Source organism: Oncorhynchus masou, chromosome 5 (assembly GCF_036934945.1).
Source record: "Oncorhynchus masou masou isolate Uvic2021 chromosome 5, UVic_Omas_1.1, whole genome shotgun sequence".
NCBI classification, from domain to species: Eukaryota; Metazoa; Chordata; class Actinopteri; order Salmoniformes; family Salmonidae; genus Oncorhynchus; species Oncorhynchus masou.
The window spans coordinates 88,134,259-88,155,552 of NC_088216.1; the positions used below are offsets into that span (position 1 = coordinate 88,134,259).

General features: G+C 42.6%; 1 protein-coding gene across 1 annotated transcript in view; it reads right to left on the reverse strand.

Annotated features, from left to right (window-relative positions):
• The window catches only part of LOC135530281 (metabotropic glutamate receptor 7-like), a 224,017-nt gene that overhangs the window by 190,560 nt on the left and 12,163 nt on the right, over nt 1-21,294 (reverse strand). Inside the window, exon 4 of the mRNA XM_064958639.1 lies at nt 1,596-1,733. Coding sequence (XP_064814711.1) covers nt 1,596-1,733 — 138 coding nt within the window. The remainder of the gene's footprint in view (nt 1-1,595; nt 1,734-21,294) is intronic.

A 21,294-nucleotide genomic window follows, 5' to 3' on the forward strand; every position in this document is an offset into this window, starting at 1 on the left:
GGGTGGTGTTTGCTTAGGCAAAGTGGGTGGAGTTATATCCGGCCTGGTTGGTCCTGTCTGGGGTATCATCGGACGGGGCCACAGTGTCCCCCGACTCCTCCCATCTCAGCATCCAGTATCTATGCTGCAATAGTCTATGCACCAGGGGACTATGATCAGTCTGTTTTATCTGGTGTAATTCCCTTGTCTTATCTGGAGTGAATTTAAGTATACTCTAATTATTTTTTACACCCACTCCCGTCCTGGAGGACCTGAGCCATACGTCCAAGCTGCAGGACTACCTGGCCTGATGGCTCCTGGCTGACCTTCCATTTTCGTCCATCCTGGATGGACAATAAAGTGTTATTCTATTCTATTATATTCTATTCTCTCTCTACTGCACCTGCTGCCTCGACATCTCTGAATGCTCGGCTATGAAAAGCCACCTGACATTTACCCCTTGAGGTGTTGACCTGTTGCACCCTCTACAACTACTGTGATTATTATATAACCCTGCTGGTCAGCTATGAACGTTTGAATACCTTGAAGAACAATCTGGCCTTAATGGTCATGTACTCTTATAATCTCCACCTGGCACAGCCAGAAGAGGACTGGCCACCCCTCAGAGCCTGGTTCCTCTCTATGTTTCTTTCTAGGTCCATGCCTATCTAGGTATTTCTTCTTAGCCACCGTGCTTCTACATCTGCATTGCTTGCCATTAGGGGTTTTATGCTGGGTTTTTTCATAAATACATTTGATTAATTGATTTAATATTAGGAACATTGCGAAATAAATAAAGTAGGCCTAGCAAGCTGATTGGATCCTCCTCTTTTTAACAGAGGCCATCATTCTGTTTTCTCACGCATTTCCTATAGAAATTGCATAGCCTTATAGAAATGTTTTGCAACATTAGCTCATGGGCTCTCATGAAGTGTTTGATTAGATTTTTGATTAAATTTGCATTGATGTCCGAGTGATTAGAGGGACAAAGGAGTGCTGAGGACCAGCTACTAATGACCAACTTCCTCAGAGCCTGGAGCTAATTACTGTGACTAAATTTGACGGCCGTCATGACTTGTGACTGCCGTTGTGGCGGTAATAGGGTGACCCCAACAGCCCTAAGGGGGGTTACTGCACATCCTTGCAGAGTGCAGAATAAAATAGTACCAAGGGGTATTCTGACAACAGGGCTGCAGTGTGATATGGATCCTATCATTGGCCTACTACCTTGCCTCGTAAATAGGGTTATTCTGACAACAGGGCTGCAGTGTGATATGGATCCTATCATTGGCCTACTACCTCATAAATAGGGGTATTCTGACAACAAAGCTGCAGTGTGATATGGATCCTATCGTTGGCCTACTACCTCATAAATAGGGGTATTCTGACAACAGGGCTGCAGTGTGATATGGATCCTATCATTGGCCTACTACCTCATAAATAGGGTTATTCTGACAACAGGGCTGCAGTGTGATATGGAGCATATCATTGGCCTCATAAATAGTTCAAATGTTTACTGTAAGAAAGTATGCCCTTGCGAATAAGGCGTCAAAAATCTATCATGTGCCAATATTTATGGGGTTTAAAGTACAGCCTTGTCGAGTGCAAATGGCTACCTGTGCATTTCCTGCTGGTGTCTTCCTTCTTGGAAGAGCTCATTAGTTTACAGTTGAAGTTCTCCTCCCAGTATTCTGCGAACCAGACGTTTCTCCTGTTGTTTTCCAGCGTCCTCGATGTGAAGTAGGCATCAAATCCTGGAGAGAAAATAAAGACAGATGAATCAACTCTTAAAACAAGTCTTAGGCCTCAAGAGCATCTTTAATATCTAACACTTGGCAGGGTAGCCTAGTGGTTAGAGTGTAGAGGTGGCAGGTAGCCTAGTGGTTAGAGTGTAGAGGTGGCAGGGTAGTCTAGTGGTTAGAGTGTAGAGGAGGCAGGGTAGTCTAGTGGTTAGAGTGTAGAGGTGGCAGGTAGCCTAGTGGTTAGAGTGTAGAGGTGGCAGGGTAGTCTAGTGGTTAGAGTGTAGAGGTGGTAGGGTAGTCTAGTGGTTAGAGTGTAGAGGTGGCAGGGTAGTCTAGTGGTTAGAGTGTAGAGGTGGCAGGTAGCCTAGTGGTTAGAGTGTAGAGGTGGCAGGGTAGTCTAGTGGTTAGAGTGTAGAGGTGGTAGGGTAGTCTAGTGGTTAGAGTGTAGAGGTGGCAGGGTAGTCTAGTGGTTAGAGTGTAGAGGTGGCAGGGTAGTCTAGTGGTTAGAGTGTAGAGGTGGCAGGGTAGTCTAGTGGTTAGAGTGTAGGGGTGGCAGGGTAGTCTAGTGGTTAGAGTGTAGGGGTGGCAGGGTAGTCTAGTGGTTAGAGTGTAGAGGTGGCAGGGTAGTCTAGTGGTTAGAGTGTAGAGGTGGTAGGGTAGTCCAGTGGTTAGAGTGTAGAGGTGGCAGGGTAGTCTAGTGGTTAGAGTGTAGAGGTGGTAGGGTAGTCTAGTGGTTAGAGTGTAGAGGCGGCAGGGAGCCTCGTGGTTAGAGTGTAGAGGTGGCAGGGTAGCCTAGTGGTTAGAGTGTGGAGGCAGCAGGTAGCCTAGTGGTTAGAGTGTAGAGGTGGCAGGGTAGCCTAGTGGTTAGAGTGTGGAGGCGGCAGGTAGCCTAGTGGTTAGAGTGTAGAGGTGGCAGGGTAGCCTAGTGGTTAGAGTGTAGAGGTGGCAGGGTAGTCTAGTGGTTAGAGTGTAGAGGCGGCAGGGAGCCTAGTGGTTAGAGTGTAGAGGCGACAGGGAGCCTAGTGGTTAGAGTGTAGAGGTGGCAGGGAGCCTAGTGGTTAGAGTGTCGAGGCAGCAGGTAGCCTAGTGGTTAGAGTGTAGAGTGGGCAGGTAGCCTAGTGGTTAGAGTGTAGAGGCGGCAGGGAGCCTAGTGGTTAGAGTGTAGAGGTGGCAGGGTAGCCTAGTGGTTAGAGTGTAGAGGTGGTAGGGTAGTCTAGTGGTTAGAGTGTAGAGGCGGCAGGGAGCCTCGTGGTTAGAGTGTAGAGGTGGCAGGGTAGCCTAGTGGTTAGAGTGTGGAGGCAGCAGGTAGCCTAGTGGTTAGAGTGTAGAGGTGGCAGGGTAGCCTAGTGGTTAGAGTGTGGAGGCGGCAGGTAGCCTCGTGGTTAGAGTGTAGAGGTGGCAAGGTAGCCTAGTGGTTAGAGTGTAGAGGTGGCAGGGTAGTCTAGTGGTTAGAGTGTAGAGGCGGCAGGGAGCCTAGTGGTTAGAGTGTAGAGGCGACAGGGAGCCTAGTGGTTAGAGTGTAGAGGTGGCAGGGAGCCTAGTGGTTAGAGTGTCGAGGCAGCAGGTAGCCTAGTGGTTAGAGTGTAGAGTGGGCAGGTAGCCTAGTGGTTAGAGTGTAGAGGCGGCAGGGAGCCTAGTGGTTAGAGTGTAGAGGTGGCAGGGTAGCCTAGTGGTTAGAGTGTGGAGGTGGCAGGCTAGTCTAGTGGTTAGAGTGTAGAGGTGGCAGGGTAGCCTAGTGGTTAGAGTGTAGAGGTGGCAGGGTAGCCTAGTGGCTAGAGTGTGGAGGTGGCAGGGTAGCCTAGTGGTTAGAGTGTAGAGGCGGCAGGGAGCCTAGTAGTTAGAGCTGTTGGACTAGTAACCGAAATGTTGCAAGATCGAACCCTGGAGCTGAAAAGGTACACATCTGTTGTTCTTCCCCTGAACAAAGGCAGTTAACCCACTGTTCCTAGGCCATCATTGAGAATAATATATTTTTCTTAATTGACTTGCCTCGTTAAATAAAGTTAAAACAATCTGCTGCTTGTGTAGAAAATGTCCTGTATCTATTTAGACACACTGTTTGAATTATTTGCCAAATTTAGGACATTTTACCTTCAAGCTTTATATTTGTCCAGTTCCTATTGCTCCTGTTTCCCCTGCTGAAATAGACCACTGTTGTGAATCCAGTATTTTAGGACATATTCCATTGCCAAAGAGATTAACATTGTAAGTGTTAGTAATTCAAGCTGATGAATATTTCAGGAGAAATCTCCTTCCATTTTTCCTGAGTCTGAATCCCACATGACAACTTCTGCAACAAAATAACAAATGTTTGCATCTTTTCAAATGATAGTTTGTTCTTTTTCAATTTCAGACTGCGGAGACACGTCATTCAGGGAAGGCAGAGCCCGTTTTGATAAAAGTTTCGATAAAATAATATAGATACAGTTGTCGTCGGAAGTTTACACTTAGGTTGGAGTCATTAAAACTCATTTTTCAACCACTCTACAAATGTCTTGTCAACAAACTATAGTTTTGGCAAGTCGGTTAGGACATTTGTGCATGACACAAGTCATTTTTCCAACAATTGTTTACATAATATTTCACTTATAATTCACTGAGTCACAATTCCAGTGTGTCAGAGGTTTACATACACTAAGTTTACTGTGCCTTTAAACAGCTTGGAAAATTCCAGAAAATGATACCATGGCTTTAGAAGCTTCCGATAGGCTAATTGACATCGTTTGAGTCAATTGGAGGTGTACCTATGGATTTATTTCAAGGCCTCCTTTCAAACTCAGTGCCTCTTTGCTTGACATCATGGGAAAATCTAAAGAAATCAGCAAAGACCTCAGAAAAACAATTGTAGACCTCCACAAGTCTGGTTCTTCCTTGGGAGCAATTTCCAAAAGCATGAAGGCACCACGTTCATCTGTACAAACAATAGTACGCAAGTATAAACACCATGGGACCACGCAGCCGTCATATCGCTCAGGAAGGAGACGCATTCTGTCTCCTAGAGATTAACGTACTTTGGTGCAAAAAGTGCAAATCAATCCCAGAACAGCAGCAAAGTACCTTGTCACGATGCTGGAGGAAACAGGTACAAAAGTATCTATATCCACAGTAAAACAAGTCCTATATCAACATAACCTGAAAGGCAGCTCAGCAAGGAAGAAACCACCATAAAAAAGCCAGACTACGGTTTGCAACTGCACATGGGGACAAAGATTGTACCTTTGGAGAAATGTCCTCTGGTCTGATGAAACAAAAATATAACTTTTTGGCCATAATGACCATCATTCTGTTGGGGAAAAAAGGGGGAGGCTTGCATGCCAAAGATCACCATCCCAACCGTGAAGCACGGGGTTGGCAGCATCATGTTGTGGGGGTGCTTTGCTGCAGGAGGGACTGGTGCACGTCACAAAATAGATGACATCATGAGGATGGAAAATGATGTGGATATATTGAAGCAACACCAATACATCAGTCAGAAAGTTAAAGCTTTGTTGCAAATGGGTCTTCCAAATGGACAAAGTTGTGGCAAAATGGCTTAAGGACAACAAAGTCAAGGTATTGGAGTGGCCATCACAAAGCCTTGACCTCAATCCCATAGAAAATATGTGGCCAGAACTGAAAAAGCGTGTGCGAGCAAGGAGGCCTACAAACCTGACTCAGTTACACCAGCTCTGTCAGGAGGAATGGGCCACAATTCACCCAACGTATTGTGGGAAGCTTGTGGAAGGCGACCCGAAATGTTTGACCCAAGATATACAATTTAAAGGCAATGCTAGCAAATACTAATTGAGTGTATGTAAACTTCTGACCCACTGGGAATGTGATGAAAGAAATAAAAGCTGAAATAAATAATTCTCTCCACTATTATTCTGTCATTTCACATTCTAAAAATAAAGTGGTGTTCCTAACTGACCTAAGACAGGGAATGTTTACTAGGATTAAATGTCAGGAATTGTGAAAAACTGAGTTTAAATGTATCTGGCTAAGGTGTATGTAAACTTCCGACTACATATATAGTGACCAGTGTTCCATTATTAAAGCGACCAGTGATTCCATTATTAAACTGACCAGCGTTCCATTATTTATTTATATGTTATTTTACCAGGTAAGTTGACTGAGAACATGTTCTCATTTGCATCAAAGACCTGGGCAATAGTTACAGGGGAGAGGAAGGGGATGAGTGAGCCAATTGTAAACTGGGGATTATTAGGTGACCATGATGGTTTGAGGGCCAGAATGGGAATTTAGCCAGGACACCAGGGTATCCCTACTCTTACAATAAGTGCCATGGGATCTTTAATGACCTCAGAGTGTCAGGACACCCATTTAACGTCCCATCCGAAAGACAGCACCCTACACAGGGCAGTGTCCCCAATCACTGCCTGGGGCATTTGGATTTTTTTTTTAAACCAGAGGAAAGAGTGCCTCCTACTGGCCCTCCAACACCACTTCCAGCAGCATCTGGTCTCCCATCCAGGAAATAACCAGGACCAACCCTGCTTAACTTCAGAAGCAAGCCAGCAGTGGTATGCAGGGTGGTATGCTGCATACCACTGACCAGTGTTCCATTATTAAAGTGGCCAGTGTTCCATTATTAAAGTGACCAGTGTTCCATTATTAAACTGACCGGTGTTCCATTATTAAAGTGACCAGTGTTCAATTATTAACCTGACCAGTGTTCCATTATTGAACTGACCAGTGTTCCATTATTAAACTGACCAGTGTTCCATTATTAAACTGACCAATGTTCCAATATTAAACTGACGAGTGTTCCATTATTAAAGTGACCAGTGTTCCATTATTAAAGTGACCAGTGTTCCATAATTAAACTGACCGGTGTTCCATTATTAAAGTGACCAGTGTTCCATAATTAAACTGACCGGTGTTCCATTATTAACCTGACCAGTGTTCCATTATTAACCTGCCCGGTGTTCCATTATTAAAGTGGCCAGTGTTCCATTATTAAACTGACCAGTGTTCCATTATTAAAGTGACCAGTGTTCCATTATTAAACTGACCAGTGTTCCATTATTAAAGTGACCAGTGTTCCATTATTAAACTGACCAGTGTTCCATTATTAAAGTAGCCAGTGTTCCATTATTAAAGTGACCAGTGTTCCATTATTATAGTAGCCAGTGTTCCATTATTAAAGTGACCAGTGTTCCATTATTATAGAGACAGAGAGAGACATAGAGAGTGAGAGAAAAAGAAAAGAGAGGCCATTTAATCAATAGGGTACTTCAGGAAAAAGGAAACTCTAGCTTCTTCCTCTACTTTCTGCATTCTGTATGTCCTAAAATTATCTAAGCTTTGTGTATGAAAACCTAAAGCACAAATTACACTCTGATTAATCACTGTAATCATTTGACTGACTAGTGTTGAGAGACATGTCATTCTTCCTGTTGGAAGACCCTTTTTGCATTTCAGTTTAAGTGGATACCAATCTAATCCACTTAGTCTGTCTGTTTTGCGTGAGGCTGACAAATGTCTCTCTGACTAGATGTGACATTGTCATCATTATATTGCAAACTACTGCAAAGTAACTACAGTGGTTAAAAGGGTGCATTACTGTTCTACGAGAAACGACACAGCTTCATCTCCCAACCAATATGATAATTGGCAGTTGCAAACATTAGTTCTATCTTTGTTCGCTAAATCTGACCGAAAATGTTGGGATTTACATGTTGTTCAGTATGAAATGAAGTTACCATCATTCACTGTATAAAATGAAACTTGGGGCCCTTTTCCCCCCCAAATAATACAGAGGCAACCTGTAGAGTTGTTAGAATGATGTCTTTCTTTCCACCTCAAACCCCCGTTCAGTAATTACTTAACTCAAGGCCCTCCTGAGTGACATTTCTATAGGGTCAAGTCAAAAAAAAAAACTGAATTCTCAACGAAACAGACAAATAACGACAGATCTTAATATTCTACTAATCAATTGATACAACCATTAAACCATGAAGTGTGTCAGTGAGTAGAGATCTGATAACACATTGGGTTCCAACTGGCACCCTATTCAGTATGCAGTGCACTACATTTGACCAGGACCCATAAGGCTAGTGCACTATACAGGGAATAGGGTTGCATTTGGGACAGGGAAGACTTCATTTTGCTCGATATTGGAGCCACAGTCTGGGACGTCTGAAGTACACAGGGGAAATCAGGTTACAGAGCTCCGTGTGTGTGTGTGTCTGTCTCTGTCTCTCTCTGTGTGTGTCTCTGTGTGTGTGTGTGTCTCTCTCTCTGTGTGTGTGTGTGTGTGTGTGTGTGTGTGTGTGTGTGTGTGTGTGTGTGTGTGTGTGTGTGTGTGTGTGTGTGTGTGTGTGTGTGTGTGTGTGTGTGTGTGTGTGTGTGTGTGTGTGTGTGTGTGTGTGTGTGTGTGTGTGTCTCTCTGTGTGTGTGTGTGTGTGTGTGTGTGTGTGTCATAGACACATCTGAAGTACACAGAGAACAGATAGCTCACACGTATCAGAGAGAACTGCCATTTACTGTATAGTGCCGTTTGGTTTCTAAAGAAATGTCTAATTTAGACAAGTATTCATACCACTGAATGAACTTTGTAGAAGCATTTTGACAGCAGTTACAGCTGTGAGTCTTTCTGGCTGAGTCTCTAACAGCTTTCCACACCTGGATTGGTAGCGATTACAGCTGTGAGTCTTTCTGGCTGAGTCTCTAACAGCTTTCCACACCTGGATTGGTAGCGATTACAGCTGTGAGTCTTTCTGGCTGAGTCTCTAACAGCTTTCCACACCTGGATTGGTAGCGATTACAGCTAGGAGTCTTTCTGGCTGAGTCTCTAACAGCTTTCCACACCTGGATTGGTAGCGATTACAGCTGTGAGTCTTTCTGGCTGAGTCTCTAACAGCTTTCCACACCTGGATTGGTAGCGATTACAGCTGTGAGTCTTTCTGGCTGAGTCTCTAACAGCTTTCCACACCTGGATTGGTAGCGATTACAGCTGTGAGTCTTTCTGGCTGAGTCTCTAACAGCTTTCCACACCTGGATTGGTAGCGATTACAGCTGTGAGTCTTTCTGGCTGAGTCTCTAACAGCTTTCCACACCTGGATTGGTAGCGATTACAGCTGTGAGTCTTTCTGGCTGAATCTCTAACAGCTTTCCACACCTGGATTGTGGAACATTTGCCCATTTATTCTTTTCAAAAATTCTTCAAGATCTGTCAAATTGGTTTTTGATCATTGCTAGACAACCATTTTCAGGTCCTGTCACAGATTTGTAAGTAGATTTAAGTCAAACCTGTAACTTGGCCACTCAGGAACATTCACTGTCTTCTTGGTTCTTGGTTCTGTTTTCCAGTGTAGATTTGGCCTTGTGTTTTAGGTTGTTGTCCTGCTGTAAGGTGAAAGGAACGCAGACTGAACCAGGTTTTCCTCTAGGATTTTGCCTTTTTTTTATCCTGAGAAAATCCTGAATCCTTAACGATTGCAAGCATAACGTACCGATTTACATGATCCAACCACTACTGTGCTTGAAAATATGGAGAGCGGCACTCACTAATGTGTTAATTGCTTTACCACAAAACATGTTTTTGCAGTATTACTTTAGTGACAGAATGAATGTTTTGGAATATTTTTTATTCCTTATTTTCACTCCGTCATTTAGGTTAGTATTGTGGAGTAACTACAATGTTGTTGATCCATCCTCATTGTTCTCCTATCACAGCCATTAAACTCTGTCATTTAGGTTAGTATTGTGGAGTAACTACAATGTTGTTGATTCCATCCTCATTGTTCTCCTATCACAGCCATTAAACTCTCTATTTGTTTCCCCTATGTCACCACTGGCCTCATGGTGATGGAAGGACGCCTGTATCTTTGTAGTGAATGGGATGTATTGATACACCATCGAAAATGTAATTAACAACTACCAATCTACCAATAGGTGTCCTTCTTTCGAGGGCGTTGGAAAACCTCCCTGGTCTTTGTGGTTGAATTTGTGGTTGAAATTCACTGCTCAACTGAGGGACCTTACAGATAGTTGTATGTGTGGAGCACAGAGATGAGGTAGTCATTAAAACATCATGTTAAACACTGTTATTACACACTAAGGAGTTGAATACTTAATGACTCACGAAAGTTCAGATTTTTAACTAATTTGTAAAAATTTCTAAAAACATAATTCCACTTTTGACATTATGGGGTATTGTGTGTTGGCCAGTGAGACACAATCTCAATTTAATTCACTAGAAATTCAGACTGTAACACAACAAAAATGTGAAAAAAGTAAAGGGTGGTGAATACTATCTGAAGGCACAGATAGTTTGTTTGCTTATTGATCACTGATAATAAGCATTTAGCAACGCAATAATGTAGTCTAAATCAAGTGTAGGCATCTTGCTTATCTTATTGCATTATCCTGATTGATTAAATATACACTATTCCAAAAGCTCTCGGCGGTTGTGAACACTTGACTCACGTACTTTTGAAAATAGGATTGTTATTACGTTATATTTGTATCGTCATGAAGATGAGACCTTGTCCCTGCTCCCTGACCGTGTGAGGGCAGGAAAGAGATGAAACGTGGATCAAAAATGGGTTTTTGGGTCTCTTTCAAAATATCACTTTTTTCATATGACAGCATTTCCACACATTTCCCCTAGCGGTTAGAGCATTGGACTAGTAACTGAAATGGTTGCAAGTTCAAATCCCCGAGCTGACAAGGTACAAAATCTGTCGTTCTGCCCCCTTAACCCACTGTTCCTAGGCCGTCATTGAAAATAAGAATTTGTTCTTAACTGACTTGCCTAGTAAAATATAGGCTGTGTGTGTGTTGACAGTGATCGGGTAGGGATGTCTCATCTGTTCAAAATAGCAAAATATTTATGCATATCTGGCTACACAGAACCCAATTAAAAACAAAACAAATACTGCTAATTAAATTTGTAATATGCTATTCTATTCCTTTTGAAAATACTTTGTCAGTGGTGTTTTACTGTTTCTTAGGACCTGCCTAAACATATTAATAATGGATTTATTTTTCGATGGTGTATATTCTCAGTCGATGTTTTTAAAATAGACAACCACCTTCATCTGCACACCACCACTACCACTCGTCTCCAGCATACCAGCATATACACCCAGGATGTATAACAGCAGGCAATAATAATGGGATGAAAACAGGCCTTTTTTTAAAGTGAGTCATATTAACAATTTCTTTTTAAATATATATATTTATTTAACGAGACAAGTCAGTTAAAGAACAACTGCTTATTTTCAACGACAGCCTACCAGGGAACAGTGGGGTTAACTATCTTGTTCAGGGGCAGAACGACATATTTTCACCTTGTCAGCTAAGAGATTCGATCTTGCAACCTTTTCTGTTACTAGTTCAACAGCTCTAACTACTAGAGATGAGGTAGTCATTTAAACATCATGTTAAACACTGTTATTACACACTAAGGAGTTGAATACTTAATGACTCACGAAAGTTCAGATTTTTAACTAATTTGTAAAAATTTCTAAAAACATAATTCCACTTTTGACATTATGGGGTATTGTGTGTTGGCCAGTGAGACACAATCTCAATTTAATTCACTAGAAATTCAGACTGTAACACAACAAACAACAAAAAACTGCTAATTAAATTCGTAATATGCTATTCTATGCTATTCTATTCCTTTTGAAAATACTTTGTCATTGGTGTTTTACTGTTTCTTAGGACCTGCCTAAAACATATTAATAATGGATTTATTTTTCGATGGTGTATATTCTCAATCGATGTTTTTAAAATAGACAACCACCTTCATCTGCACACCACCACTACCACTCGTCTCCAGCATACCAACATGCACCCAGGATGTATAACAGCATCCAATAATAATGGGATGAAAACAGGCCTTTTTTAAAGTGAGTCATATTAACAATTTCTTTTTAAACATATATCTTTATTTAACGAGACAAGTCAGTTAAAGAACAACTGCTTATTTTCAACGACAGCCTACCAGGGAACAGTGGGGTTAACTATCTTGTTCAGGGGCAGAACGACATATTTTCACCTTGTCAGCTAAGAGATTCGATCTTGCAACCTTTTCTGTTACTAGTTCAACAGCTCTAACTACTAGGCTACCTGCCAGCCCAATCCAGTAGAGGCAGAATACTGTGTAAATCCTGTGGGAAAGCAGTACATGTGTGTGCGTCCGTCCATTCTGTGTGTGTTCTTTGTGTGGCAGAGGGGGTTGATAGAGCTCTAACTGAGGATCCTGGGTACAATTAGAGAGAGCCTTGCTGTAGAACCTCATCTAAAACAACAACAATTAGAGAGAACCCTGCTGTAGAATCTCATCTCAAACAACAACAATTAGAGAGAACCCTGCTGTAGAATCTCATCTCAAACAACAACAATTAGAGAGAACCCTGCTGTAGAATCTCATCTCAAACAACAACAATTAGAGAGAACCCTGCTGTAGAATCTCATCTCAAACAACAACAATTAGAGAGAACCCTGCTCTAGAATCTCATCTCAAACAACAACAATTAGAGAGAACCCTGCTCTAGAATCTCATCTCAAACAACAACAATTAGAGAGAACCCTGCTGTAGAATCTCATCTCAAACAACAACAATTAGAGAGAACCCTGCTGTAGAATCTCATCTCAAACAACAACAATTAGAGAGAACCCTGCTGTAGAATCTCATCTCAAACAACAACAATTAGAGAGAACCCTGCTGTAGAATCTCATCTCAAACAACAACAATTAGAGAGAACCCTGCTGTAGAATCTCATCTCAAACAACAACAATTAGAGAGAACCCCGCCGTAGAATCTCATCTCAAACAACAACAATTAGAGAGAACCCTGCTGTAGAATCTCATCTCAAACAACAACAATTAGAGAGAACCCTGCTGTAGAATCTCATCTCAAACAACAACAATTAGAGAGAACCTCCTGTAGAACCAAATCTAAAACAACAACAATTAGAGAGAACCCTGCTGTAGAATCTCATCTCAAACAACAACAATTAGAGAGAACCCTGCTGTAGAATCTCATCTCAAACAACAACAATTAGAGAGAACCCTCCTGTAGAACCAAATCTAAAACAACAACAATTAGAGAGAACCCTGCTGTAGAATCTCATCTCAAACAACAACAATTAGAGAGAACCCTGCTGTAGAATCTCATCTCAAACAACAACAATTAGAGAGAACCCTGCTGTAGAATCTCATCTCAAACAACAACAATTAGAGAGAACCCTCCTGTAGAACCAAATCTAAAACAACAACAATTAGAGAGAACCCTGCTGTAGAATCTCATCTCAAACAACAACAATTAGAGAGAACCCTGCTGTAGAATCTCATCTCAAACAACAACAATTAGAGAGAACCCTGCTGTAGAATCTCATCTCAAACAACAACAATTAGAGAGAACCCTGCTGTAGAATCTCATCTCAAACAACAACAATTAGAGAGAACCCCGCCGTAGAAGTTATCCTAAAACAACAACAAGAGGCCAAAACACACACAGTAGCAAGCCGAGATTCTAATAGCTGAATAGTGACTAAATAGGAAGGATGAAACGCCATGAGACGAGGTTGAAGGGAGACAATGACTCTCTTGTTAATATTAAGATTGAAGTTAAGATGAAGTGAAGTCCTGATTTCAAAATGATTGAAAACGATACTGGAAGTCAGTAGGATGTAAGGTTCAAGTGTTTTTCCATGCAACTTCATCAGAAAAAAGTTGTTTGAAAAAAAGTTGCCTAGTTAAAAGAGTAAAATTAAAACATTTAATAAAAAACAAAACTAGTTGTGCTAAAATTAATACTTACACAGAAGGGTCACATTCATGTCTTAATCCGTGGAATTTCATTTCTTCTTAACGTTTGAGCCAATCAGTTGTGTTGTGACAAGGTAGGGTTGGTATATAGAAGACAGCCCTATTTGGTAAAAGACCAAGTCCATATTATGGCAAGAACAGCTCAAATAAGCAAAGAGAATCTACAGTCCATCATTACTTTAAGACATGAACGTCAGTCTTTATGGAACATTTCAAGAACTTTGAAAGTTTCTTCAAGTGCAGTCATAAAAACCATCAAGCACTATGATGAAATTGGCTCTAATGAGGACCTCCACAGGAAAGGAAGACCCAGAGTTACCTCTACTGCAGAAGATACGTTTGTTAGAGTTAACTGCACCTCAGATTGCAGCCCAAACAAATGCTTCACAGAGTTCAAGTAACAGACACATCTCAACATCAACTGTTCAGAGAGAACTGCATGAATCAGCAATTCATGATCGAATTGCTGCAAATAAATCACTACTAAAGGACACCAATAAGAAGAAGAGACTTGCTTGGGCCAAAAACACAAGCATTGGACATTAGACCGGTGGAAATCTGTCCTTTGGTCTGATTAGTCAAGAAAATGTATCTTTGGTTCCAACCTCCGTGTCTTTCTGAGATGTAGAGTTGGTGATCTCTGCATGTGTGGTTCCCACCGCGAAGCAAGGAGGAAGAGTGTAAGGGTTATTTGACCAAGGAGAGTAATTGAGTGCTGCATCAGATGACCTGGCCTCCACAATCACCCGACATCAACCCAACTTAGATGGTTTGGGACCTCAGAGTGAAGGAAAAACAGCCAACAATGTGGGAACTCCTGACCGATGGCATCAGCGCCTGGTATGGCAACTGCTCGGCATCTGACCGTAAGGCGCTACAGATGGTAGTGCAAACGGCCCACTACAAAACTGGGGCCAAGATTCCTGCCATCCAGGACCTATATAATAGGAGGTGTCAGAGGAAACCCATAAAATTGTCAGAGACTCCAGTCACCCAAGTTATAGACAGTTTTCTCTGCTAACGCACGGCGAGCGGTACCCGAGCACCAAGTCTAGGTCCAAAAGTCTCCTCAACAACTTTTACCCCCAAGTCATAAGACTGCCGTACCGGTGCCCCCTGTATATACCCTCCACATTGACTCTGTACCGGTGCCCCCTGTATATAGCCTGCACAAAGACTGTGTACCGGAACACCCTGTATATAGCCTCCACATTGACTCTGTAACGTAATACCCTGTATATAGCCTCCACATTGACTCTGTACCGGTACCCCTGTATATAGCCTCCACATTGACTCTGTAACGTAATACCCTGTATATAGCCTCCACATTGACTCTGTACCGATGCCCCCTGTATATAGCCTCCACATTGACTCTGTACCGGTGCCCCCTGTATATAGCCTCCACATTGACTCTGTACCGTAATACCCTGTATATAGCCTCCACATTGACTCTGTACCGATGCCCCCTGTATATACCCTCCACATTGACTCTGTACCGGTGCCCCCTGTATATAGCCTCCACATTGACTCTGTACCGTAATACCCTGTATATAGCCTACACATTGACTCAGTACCGGTGACCCCTGTATATACCCTCCACATTGACTCTGTACCGTAATACCCTGTATATAGCCTCCACATTGACTCTGTACCGGTGCCCCCTGTATATAGCCTCCACATTGACTCTGTACCGGTGCCCCCTGTATATAGCCTACACATTGACTCTGTACCGGTGCCCCCTGTATATAGCCTCCACATTGACTCTGTACCGGTACCCCCTGTATATAGCCTCCACATTGACTCTGTACCGTAATACCCTGTATATAGCCTCCACATTGACTCTGTACCGATGCCCCCTGTATATACCCTCCACATCGACTCTGTACCGGTGCCCCCTGTATATAGCCTCCACATTGACTCTGTACCGTAATACCCTGTATATAGCCTACACATTGACTCAGTACCGGTGCCCCCTGTATATACCCTCCACATTGACTCTGTACCGTAATACCCTGTATATAGCCTCCACATTGACTCTGTACCGTAATACCCGGTATATAGCCTCCACATTGACTCTGGACCGGTGCCCCCTGTATATAGCCTCCACATTGACTCTGTACCGTAATACCCTGTATATAGCCTCCACATTGACTCTGGACCGGTACCCCCTGTATATAGCCTCCACATTGACTCTGTACCGTAATACCCTGTATATAGCCTCCACATTGACTCTGGACCAGAGACCCCTGTATATAGTCTCCACATTGACTCTTTACCGGTGCCCCCTGTATATAGCCTCCACATTGACTCTGTACCGGTACCCCCTGTATATAGCCTCCACAAAGACTGTGTACCGGAACACCCTGTATATAGCCTCCACAAAGACTGTGTACCGGAACACCCTGTATATAGCCTCCACATAGACTCTGTACCGGTACCCCCTGTATATAGCCTCCACAAAGACTGTGTACCGGAACACCCTGTATATAGCCTCCACATTGACACTGGACCAGTGACCCCTGTATATAGTCTCCACATTGACTCTTTACCGGTGCCCCCTGTATATAGCCTCCACATTGACTCTGTACCGGTACCCCCTGTATATAGCCTCCACAAAGACTGTGTACCGGAACACCCTGTATGTAGCCTCCACATAGACTCTGTACCGGTACCCCCTGTATATAGCCTCCACAAAGACTGTGTACCGGAACACCCTGTATATAGCCTCCACATTGACTCTGGACCAGTGACCCCTGTATATAGTCTCCACATTGACTCTGTACCAGTACCCCCTGTATATAGTCTCCACATTGACTCTGTACCGGTACCCCCTGTATATAGCCTCCACATAGACTCTGTACCGGTACCCCCTGTATATAGCCTCCACATAGACTGTGTACCGGAACACCCTGTATATAGCCTCCACATAGACTCTGTACCGGTACCCCCTGTATATAGCCTCCACAAAGACTGTGTACCGGAACACCCTGTATATAGCCTCCACATAGACTCTGTACCGGTACCCCCTGTATATAGCCTCCACAAAGACTGTGTACCGGAACACCCTGTATATAGCCTCCACATAGACTGTGTACCGGAACACCCTGTATATAGCCTCCACATAGACTCTGTACCGGTACCCCCTGTATATAGCCTCCACAAAGACTGTGTACCGGAACACCCTGTATATAGCCTCCACATAGACTCTGTACCGGTACCCCCTGTATATAGCCTCCACAAAGACTGTGTACCGGTACCCCCTGTATATAACCTCCACATTGACTCTGTACCGTAACACCCTGTATATAGCCTCCACAAAGACTGTGTACCGGAACACCCTGTATATAGCCTCCACATTGACTCTGTACCGGTACCCCCTGTATATTTAGCCTCCACATTGACTCTGGACCAGAGACCCCTGTATATAGTCTCCACATTGACTCTTTACCGGTGCCCCCTGTATATAGCCTCCACATTGACTCTGTACCGGTACCCCCTGTATATAGCCTCCACAAAGACTGTGTACCGGAACACCCTGTATATAGCCTCCACAAAGACTGTGTACCGGAACACCCTGTATATAGCCTCCACAAAGACTGTGTACCGGAACACCCTGTATATAGCCTCCACAAAGACTGTGTACCGGAACACCCTGTATATAGCCTCCACATTGACTGTGTACCGTAATACCCTGTATATAGCCTCCACAAAGACTGTGTACCGGAACACCCTGTATATAGCCTCCACATTGACTCTGGACCAGTGACCCCTGTATATAGTCTCCACATTGACTCTGTACCAGTACCCCCTGTATATAGTCTCCACATTGACTCTGTACCGGTACCCCCTGTATATAGCCTCCACATAGACTCTGTACCGGTACCCCCTGTATATAGCCTCCACATAGACTGTGTACCGGAACACCCTGTATATAGCCTCCACATAGACTCTGTACCGGTACCCCCTGTATATAGCCTCCACATAGACTGTGTACCGGAACACCCTGTATATAGCCTCCACATAGACTCTGTACCGGTACCCCCTGTATATAACCTCCACATTGACTCTGTACCGTAACACCCTGTATATAGCCTCCACAAAGACTGTGTACCGGAACACCCTGTATATAGCCTCCACATTGACTCTGGACCAGAGACCCCTGTATATAGTCTCCACATTGACTCTTTACCGGTGCCCCCTGTATATAGCCTCCACATTGACTCTGTACCGGTACCCCCTGTATATAGCCTCCACAAAGACTGTGTACCGGAACACCCTGTATATAGCCTCCACAAAGACTGTGTACCGGAACACCCTGTATATAGCCTCCACAAAGACTGTGTACCGGAACACCCTGTATATAGCCTCCACAAAGACTGTGTACCGGAACACCCTGTATATAGCCTCCACAAAGACTGTGTACCGGAACACCCTGTATATAGCCTCCACAAAGACTGTGTACCGGAACACCCTGTATATAGCCTGCACACTCACTCTGCACCGTATAACCCTGTATAAAGCCTCATTATTGTTATTCTTATTCTGTTACTTTTATTATTACTTTTTATTTTAGTCTATTTGGTAAATGTATCCTTCTTCCTGAACTGCACTGTCGGTTAAGGGCTTATAAGCATTTCACGGTAAGGTCTACACTTGTTGTATTCAGTGCATGTGACAAATACAGTTTGATTTGAACTCCTTCAACACCGTTGGAAAAGCATTCCAGGTGAAGCTGGTTGAGAGAATACCAAGAGTGTGCAAAGCTGTCATATGTCATCATATCAAAGGGCGGCTACTTTGAAGAATCTCAAATATAAAATCTATTTTGATTCGTTTAAAGCTAGGCACAATACTGCCCCCTTTGGAGGAATTGCGTGCCCATAGTAAACTGAAAACAAAAACTGTCAAAAATTGCTAATATATGTATATAATAATAATTATTGAATAGAAAACACTCTAAAGCTTCTAAAACCGTTCAAATTATGTCTGTATGTAAAGCAGAACTCACAGGGCAGCCATTCTCCCAAACTCTCTCTCTCGCCAGAGAAAGTTGCACCAACTTTGACGTCATCGCCCCCACCCTTCCCAACCAGCTACGGATCTCGGAACAGTTTCTATTTCTTCAACGCGCTCTCCGCTCTCGTCTTTCAATGAGACGTGGAACGGAGAAAATAACACGAGCTTTGACTGCTTGGCGGGCAAAATACTGAGGTGTCACGAGTTTTTAGGCGCGAGCTCTGGCAAAAGGGTCTCTTTGTTCCAGCTTGCCTGAGGACAATTCCTTTCGTTTGATTTAATCGCCAATTGTTTTGTACGTTAATAACATCCTAAAGCTTGATTCTGCACTTAGTTTGACCAGTTTAGTCGACATATAATATGTAATTTTGAAGTTTTGATGCACAATTGTTCATGATCAGAAGTCCTTTTTGGGGTAATTCACCTAAAGATGTTAGCATTTGCTAATACAAAGACACACCAACTCTAACCAAACGTTATATTAGGTAAGTATAACTCCTTCCACGACATTCTTGTCGAAGACCATCAAAGGTAAGGGAATATTTATGTTATCAAATTGTATTTTTGTCGAATCCAACATAGCAGAGAAATAATGCTAATGTCTGAGCGCCGTCTCAGATTATTGAATAGTGAACGAATTCTTTAACGTTAAAAATAAATGTAACACAGCATTTGCATTAAGAAGAAGTGTATCTTTCTAAATATATGTAGAACATATATATTTAGTCAAAGTTTATGATGTTTATTGCTGTTATCTGGCGTTAGCTGCCGGAGCTATTTATAATTTCTCCGGACATTTCTGTTGCATTTTTTGAACATGGCTCAATGTAAACGGAGATTTATGGATATAAATTGCATATTATTGAAAAAAACATAAATGTACTGTGTAACATGTGCTATTACTGTCATCTGATGAAGATTTTCAAAAGGTTAAAAACCCATCATTGAGTGGCTGCTGCCAACATACTAACTCAAGTCTCTAGCCACTTTAACAATAAAAAAATTGGATGTAATAATTGTATCACTAGCCACTTTGAAACCTCTTCGGGATTGGCGGCAATATTTTCACTTTTGGATACATATCGTGCCCAATTTCAACTTCCTGCTACTCATCCCCAGAATATAAGATATGCATATTATCAGTAGAATTGGAAGTTTCTAAAACTGTTTGAATCATGTCTGTGTGTATAACGGACCTTATGTAGCAGGCAAACCATTCAGGTTTTTTTAGGTCACTGTCTATTCAATGAGATTTCATTGATGTTTCATTGGGAAACTAGAATTCTAAGGGACTTGTTTGCAGTTCCTACCGCTTCCACTGGATGTCGCAAGTCTGTAGAAATTGGTTGAGGTTAATTCATTTGTGTAATGAGGAAGTACGGCTATCTGTAACATTATGTGTACTGTTTGAGAGTTGCCCTAGACTAGAAAGCATGCTTGAGTTTGTTGTCGTCCTGTACTGAAAACAGATAGACCCGTCTTCAATTTGATTGATTATTAACGTTTAAAAATACCTAAAGTTGTATTACAAAAGTAGTTTGAACTGTTTTGGCAAAGTTTACAGGTAACGTTTGAGATATTTTGTAGTGACGTTGCGCAAATTGGAAGCTGTTTTTTTCTGGATCAAACGTGCCAAATAAATGGATATTTTGGATATATTTTGACGGAAGTAATAGAAAAAAATGACCATTTCTGATGTTTATGGGACATATTGGAAAGCCAACAAAAGAATCTCGTCAAAGGTAAGGCATGGATAATATTTTTATTTCTGAGTTTTGTGTTGCGCCTGCAGGGTTGAAATATGCTACTCTCTTTTTGTTTACTGTTGTGCTATCATCAGATAAGGCTTTTTATCCTTTTTGAAATCTGACATGTTGGCTGCATTCACAACGAGTGTAGCTTTAATTTGGTATCTTACATGTGTGATTTAATGAAAGTTTGATTTTTATATAATTTTACTTGAATTTGGCGCTCTGCCTTTTCCCTGGCTATTGGCCAAGTGGGACGCAAGCGTCCCCCCAAACCCAGAGAGGTACAATGCCTCTTTATATAATGTTTACATACCCTACATTACTCATGTCATATGTATATACTGTACTCTATACCATCTACTGCATCTTGCCTATGCCGTTCGGCCATTGCTCATTCATATATTTGCATGTGCATATTATTATTCATTCCTTTACACTTGTGTGTACAAGGTAGTTGTTGTGAAATTGTTAGATTACTTGTTAGATATTACAGCACGGTCGGAACTAGAAGCACAAGCATTTCTCTACACTCGCATTAACATATGCTAACCATGTGTATGTGACCAATAAAAATGTAATTTGATTTGATTTACATTTGACCAGGGCTTACAGGTATCTGGTCAAAGTAGTGCACTATGTAGGTGAACAGGATGCCAAAAGGTACACAACCTCTGTTTATCCTGTACAGCCGACTATGCCAGACCTCTTTCATGTTAACACATTCACACTCTACAGTACAGTGGTTCTTTCTTTAGAGCTTTATGTGGACTGGTGACTGGGGAATGTGGACTGGGGACTGAGGAATGAGAAATGTGGACTGGGGACTGGGGAATGGGGAATGGGGAATGTGGACTGGGGACTGGGGAATGTGGACTGGGGACTGTTGAATGGGAACTGGGGAATGGGAAACGGGGGACTGGGGAATGGAAACTGGTGAATGGGGACTCATGAATGTGGACTGGGGACTGGGGAATGTGGACTGGGGAATGTGGATTGTGGACTGGGGAATGGGGACTGGG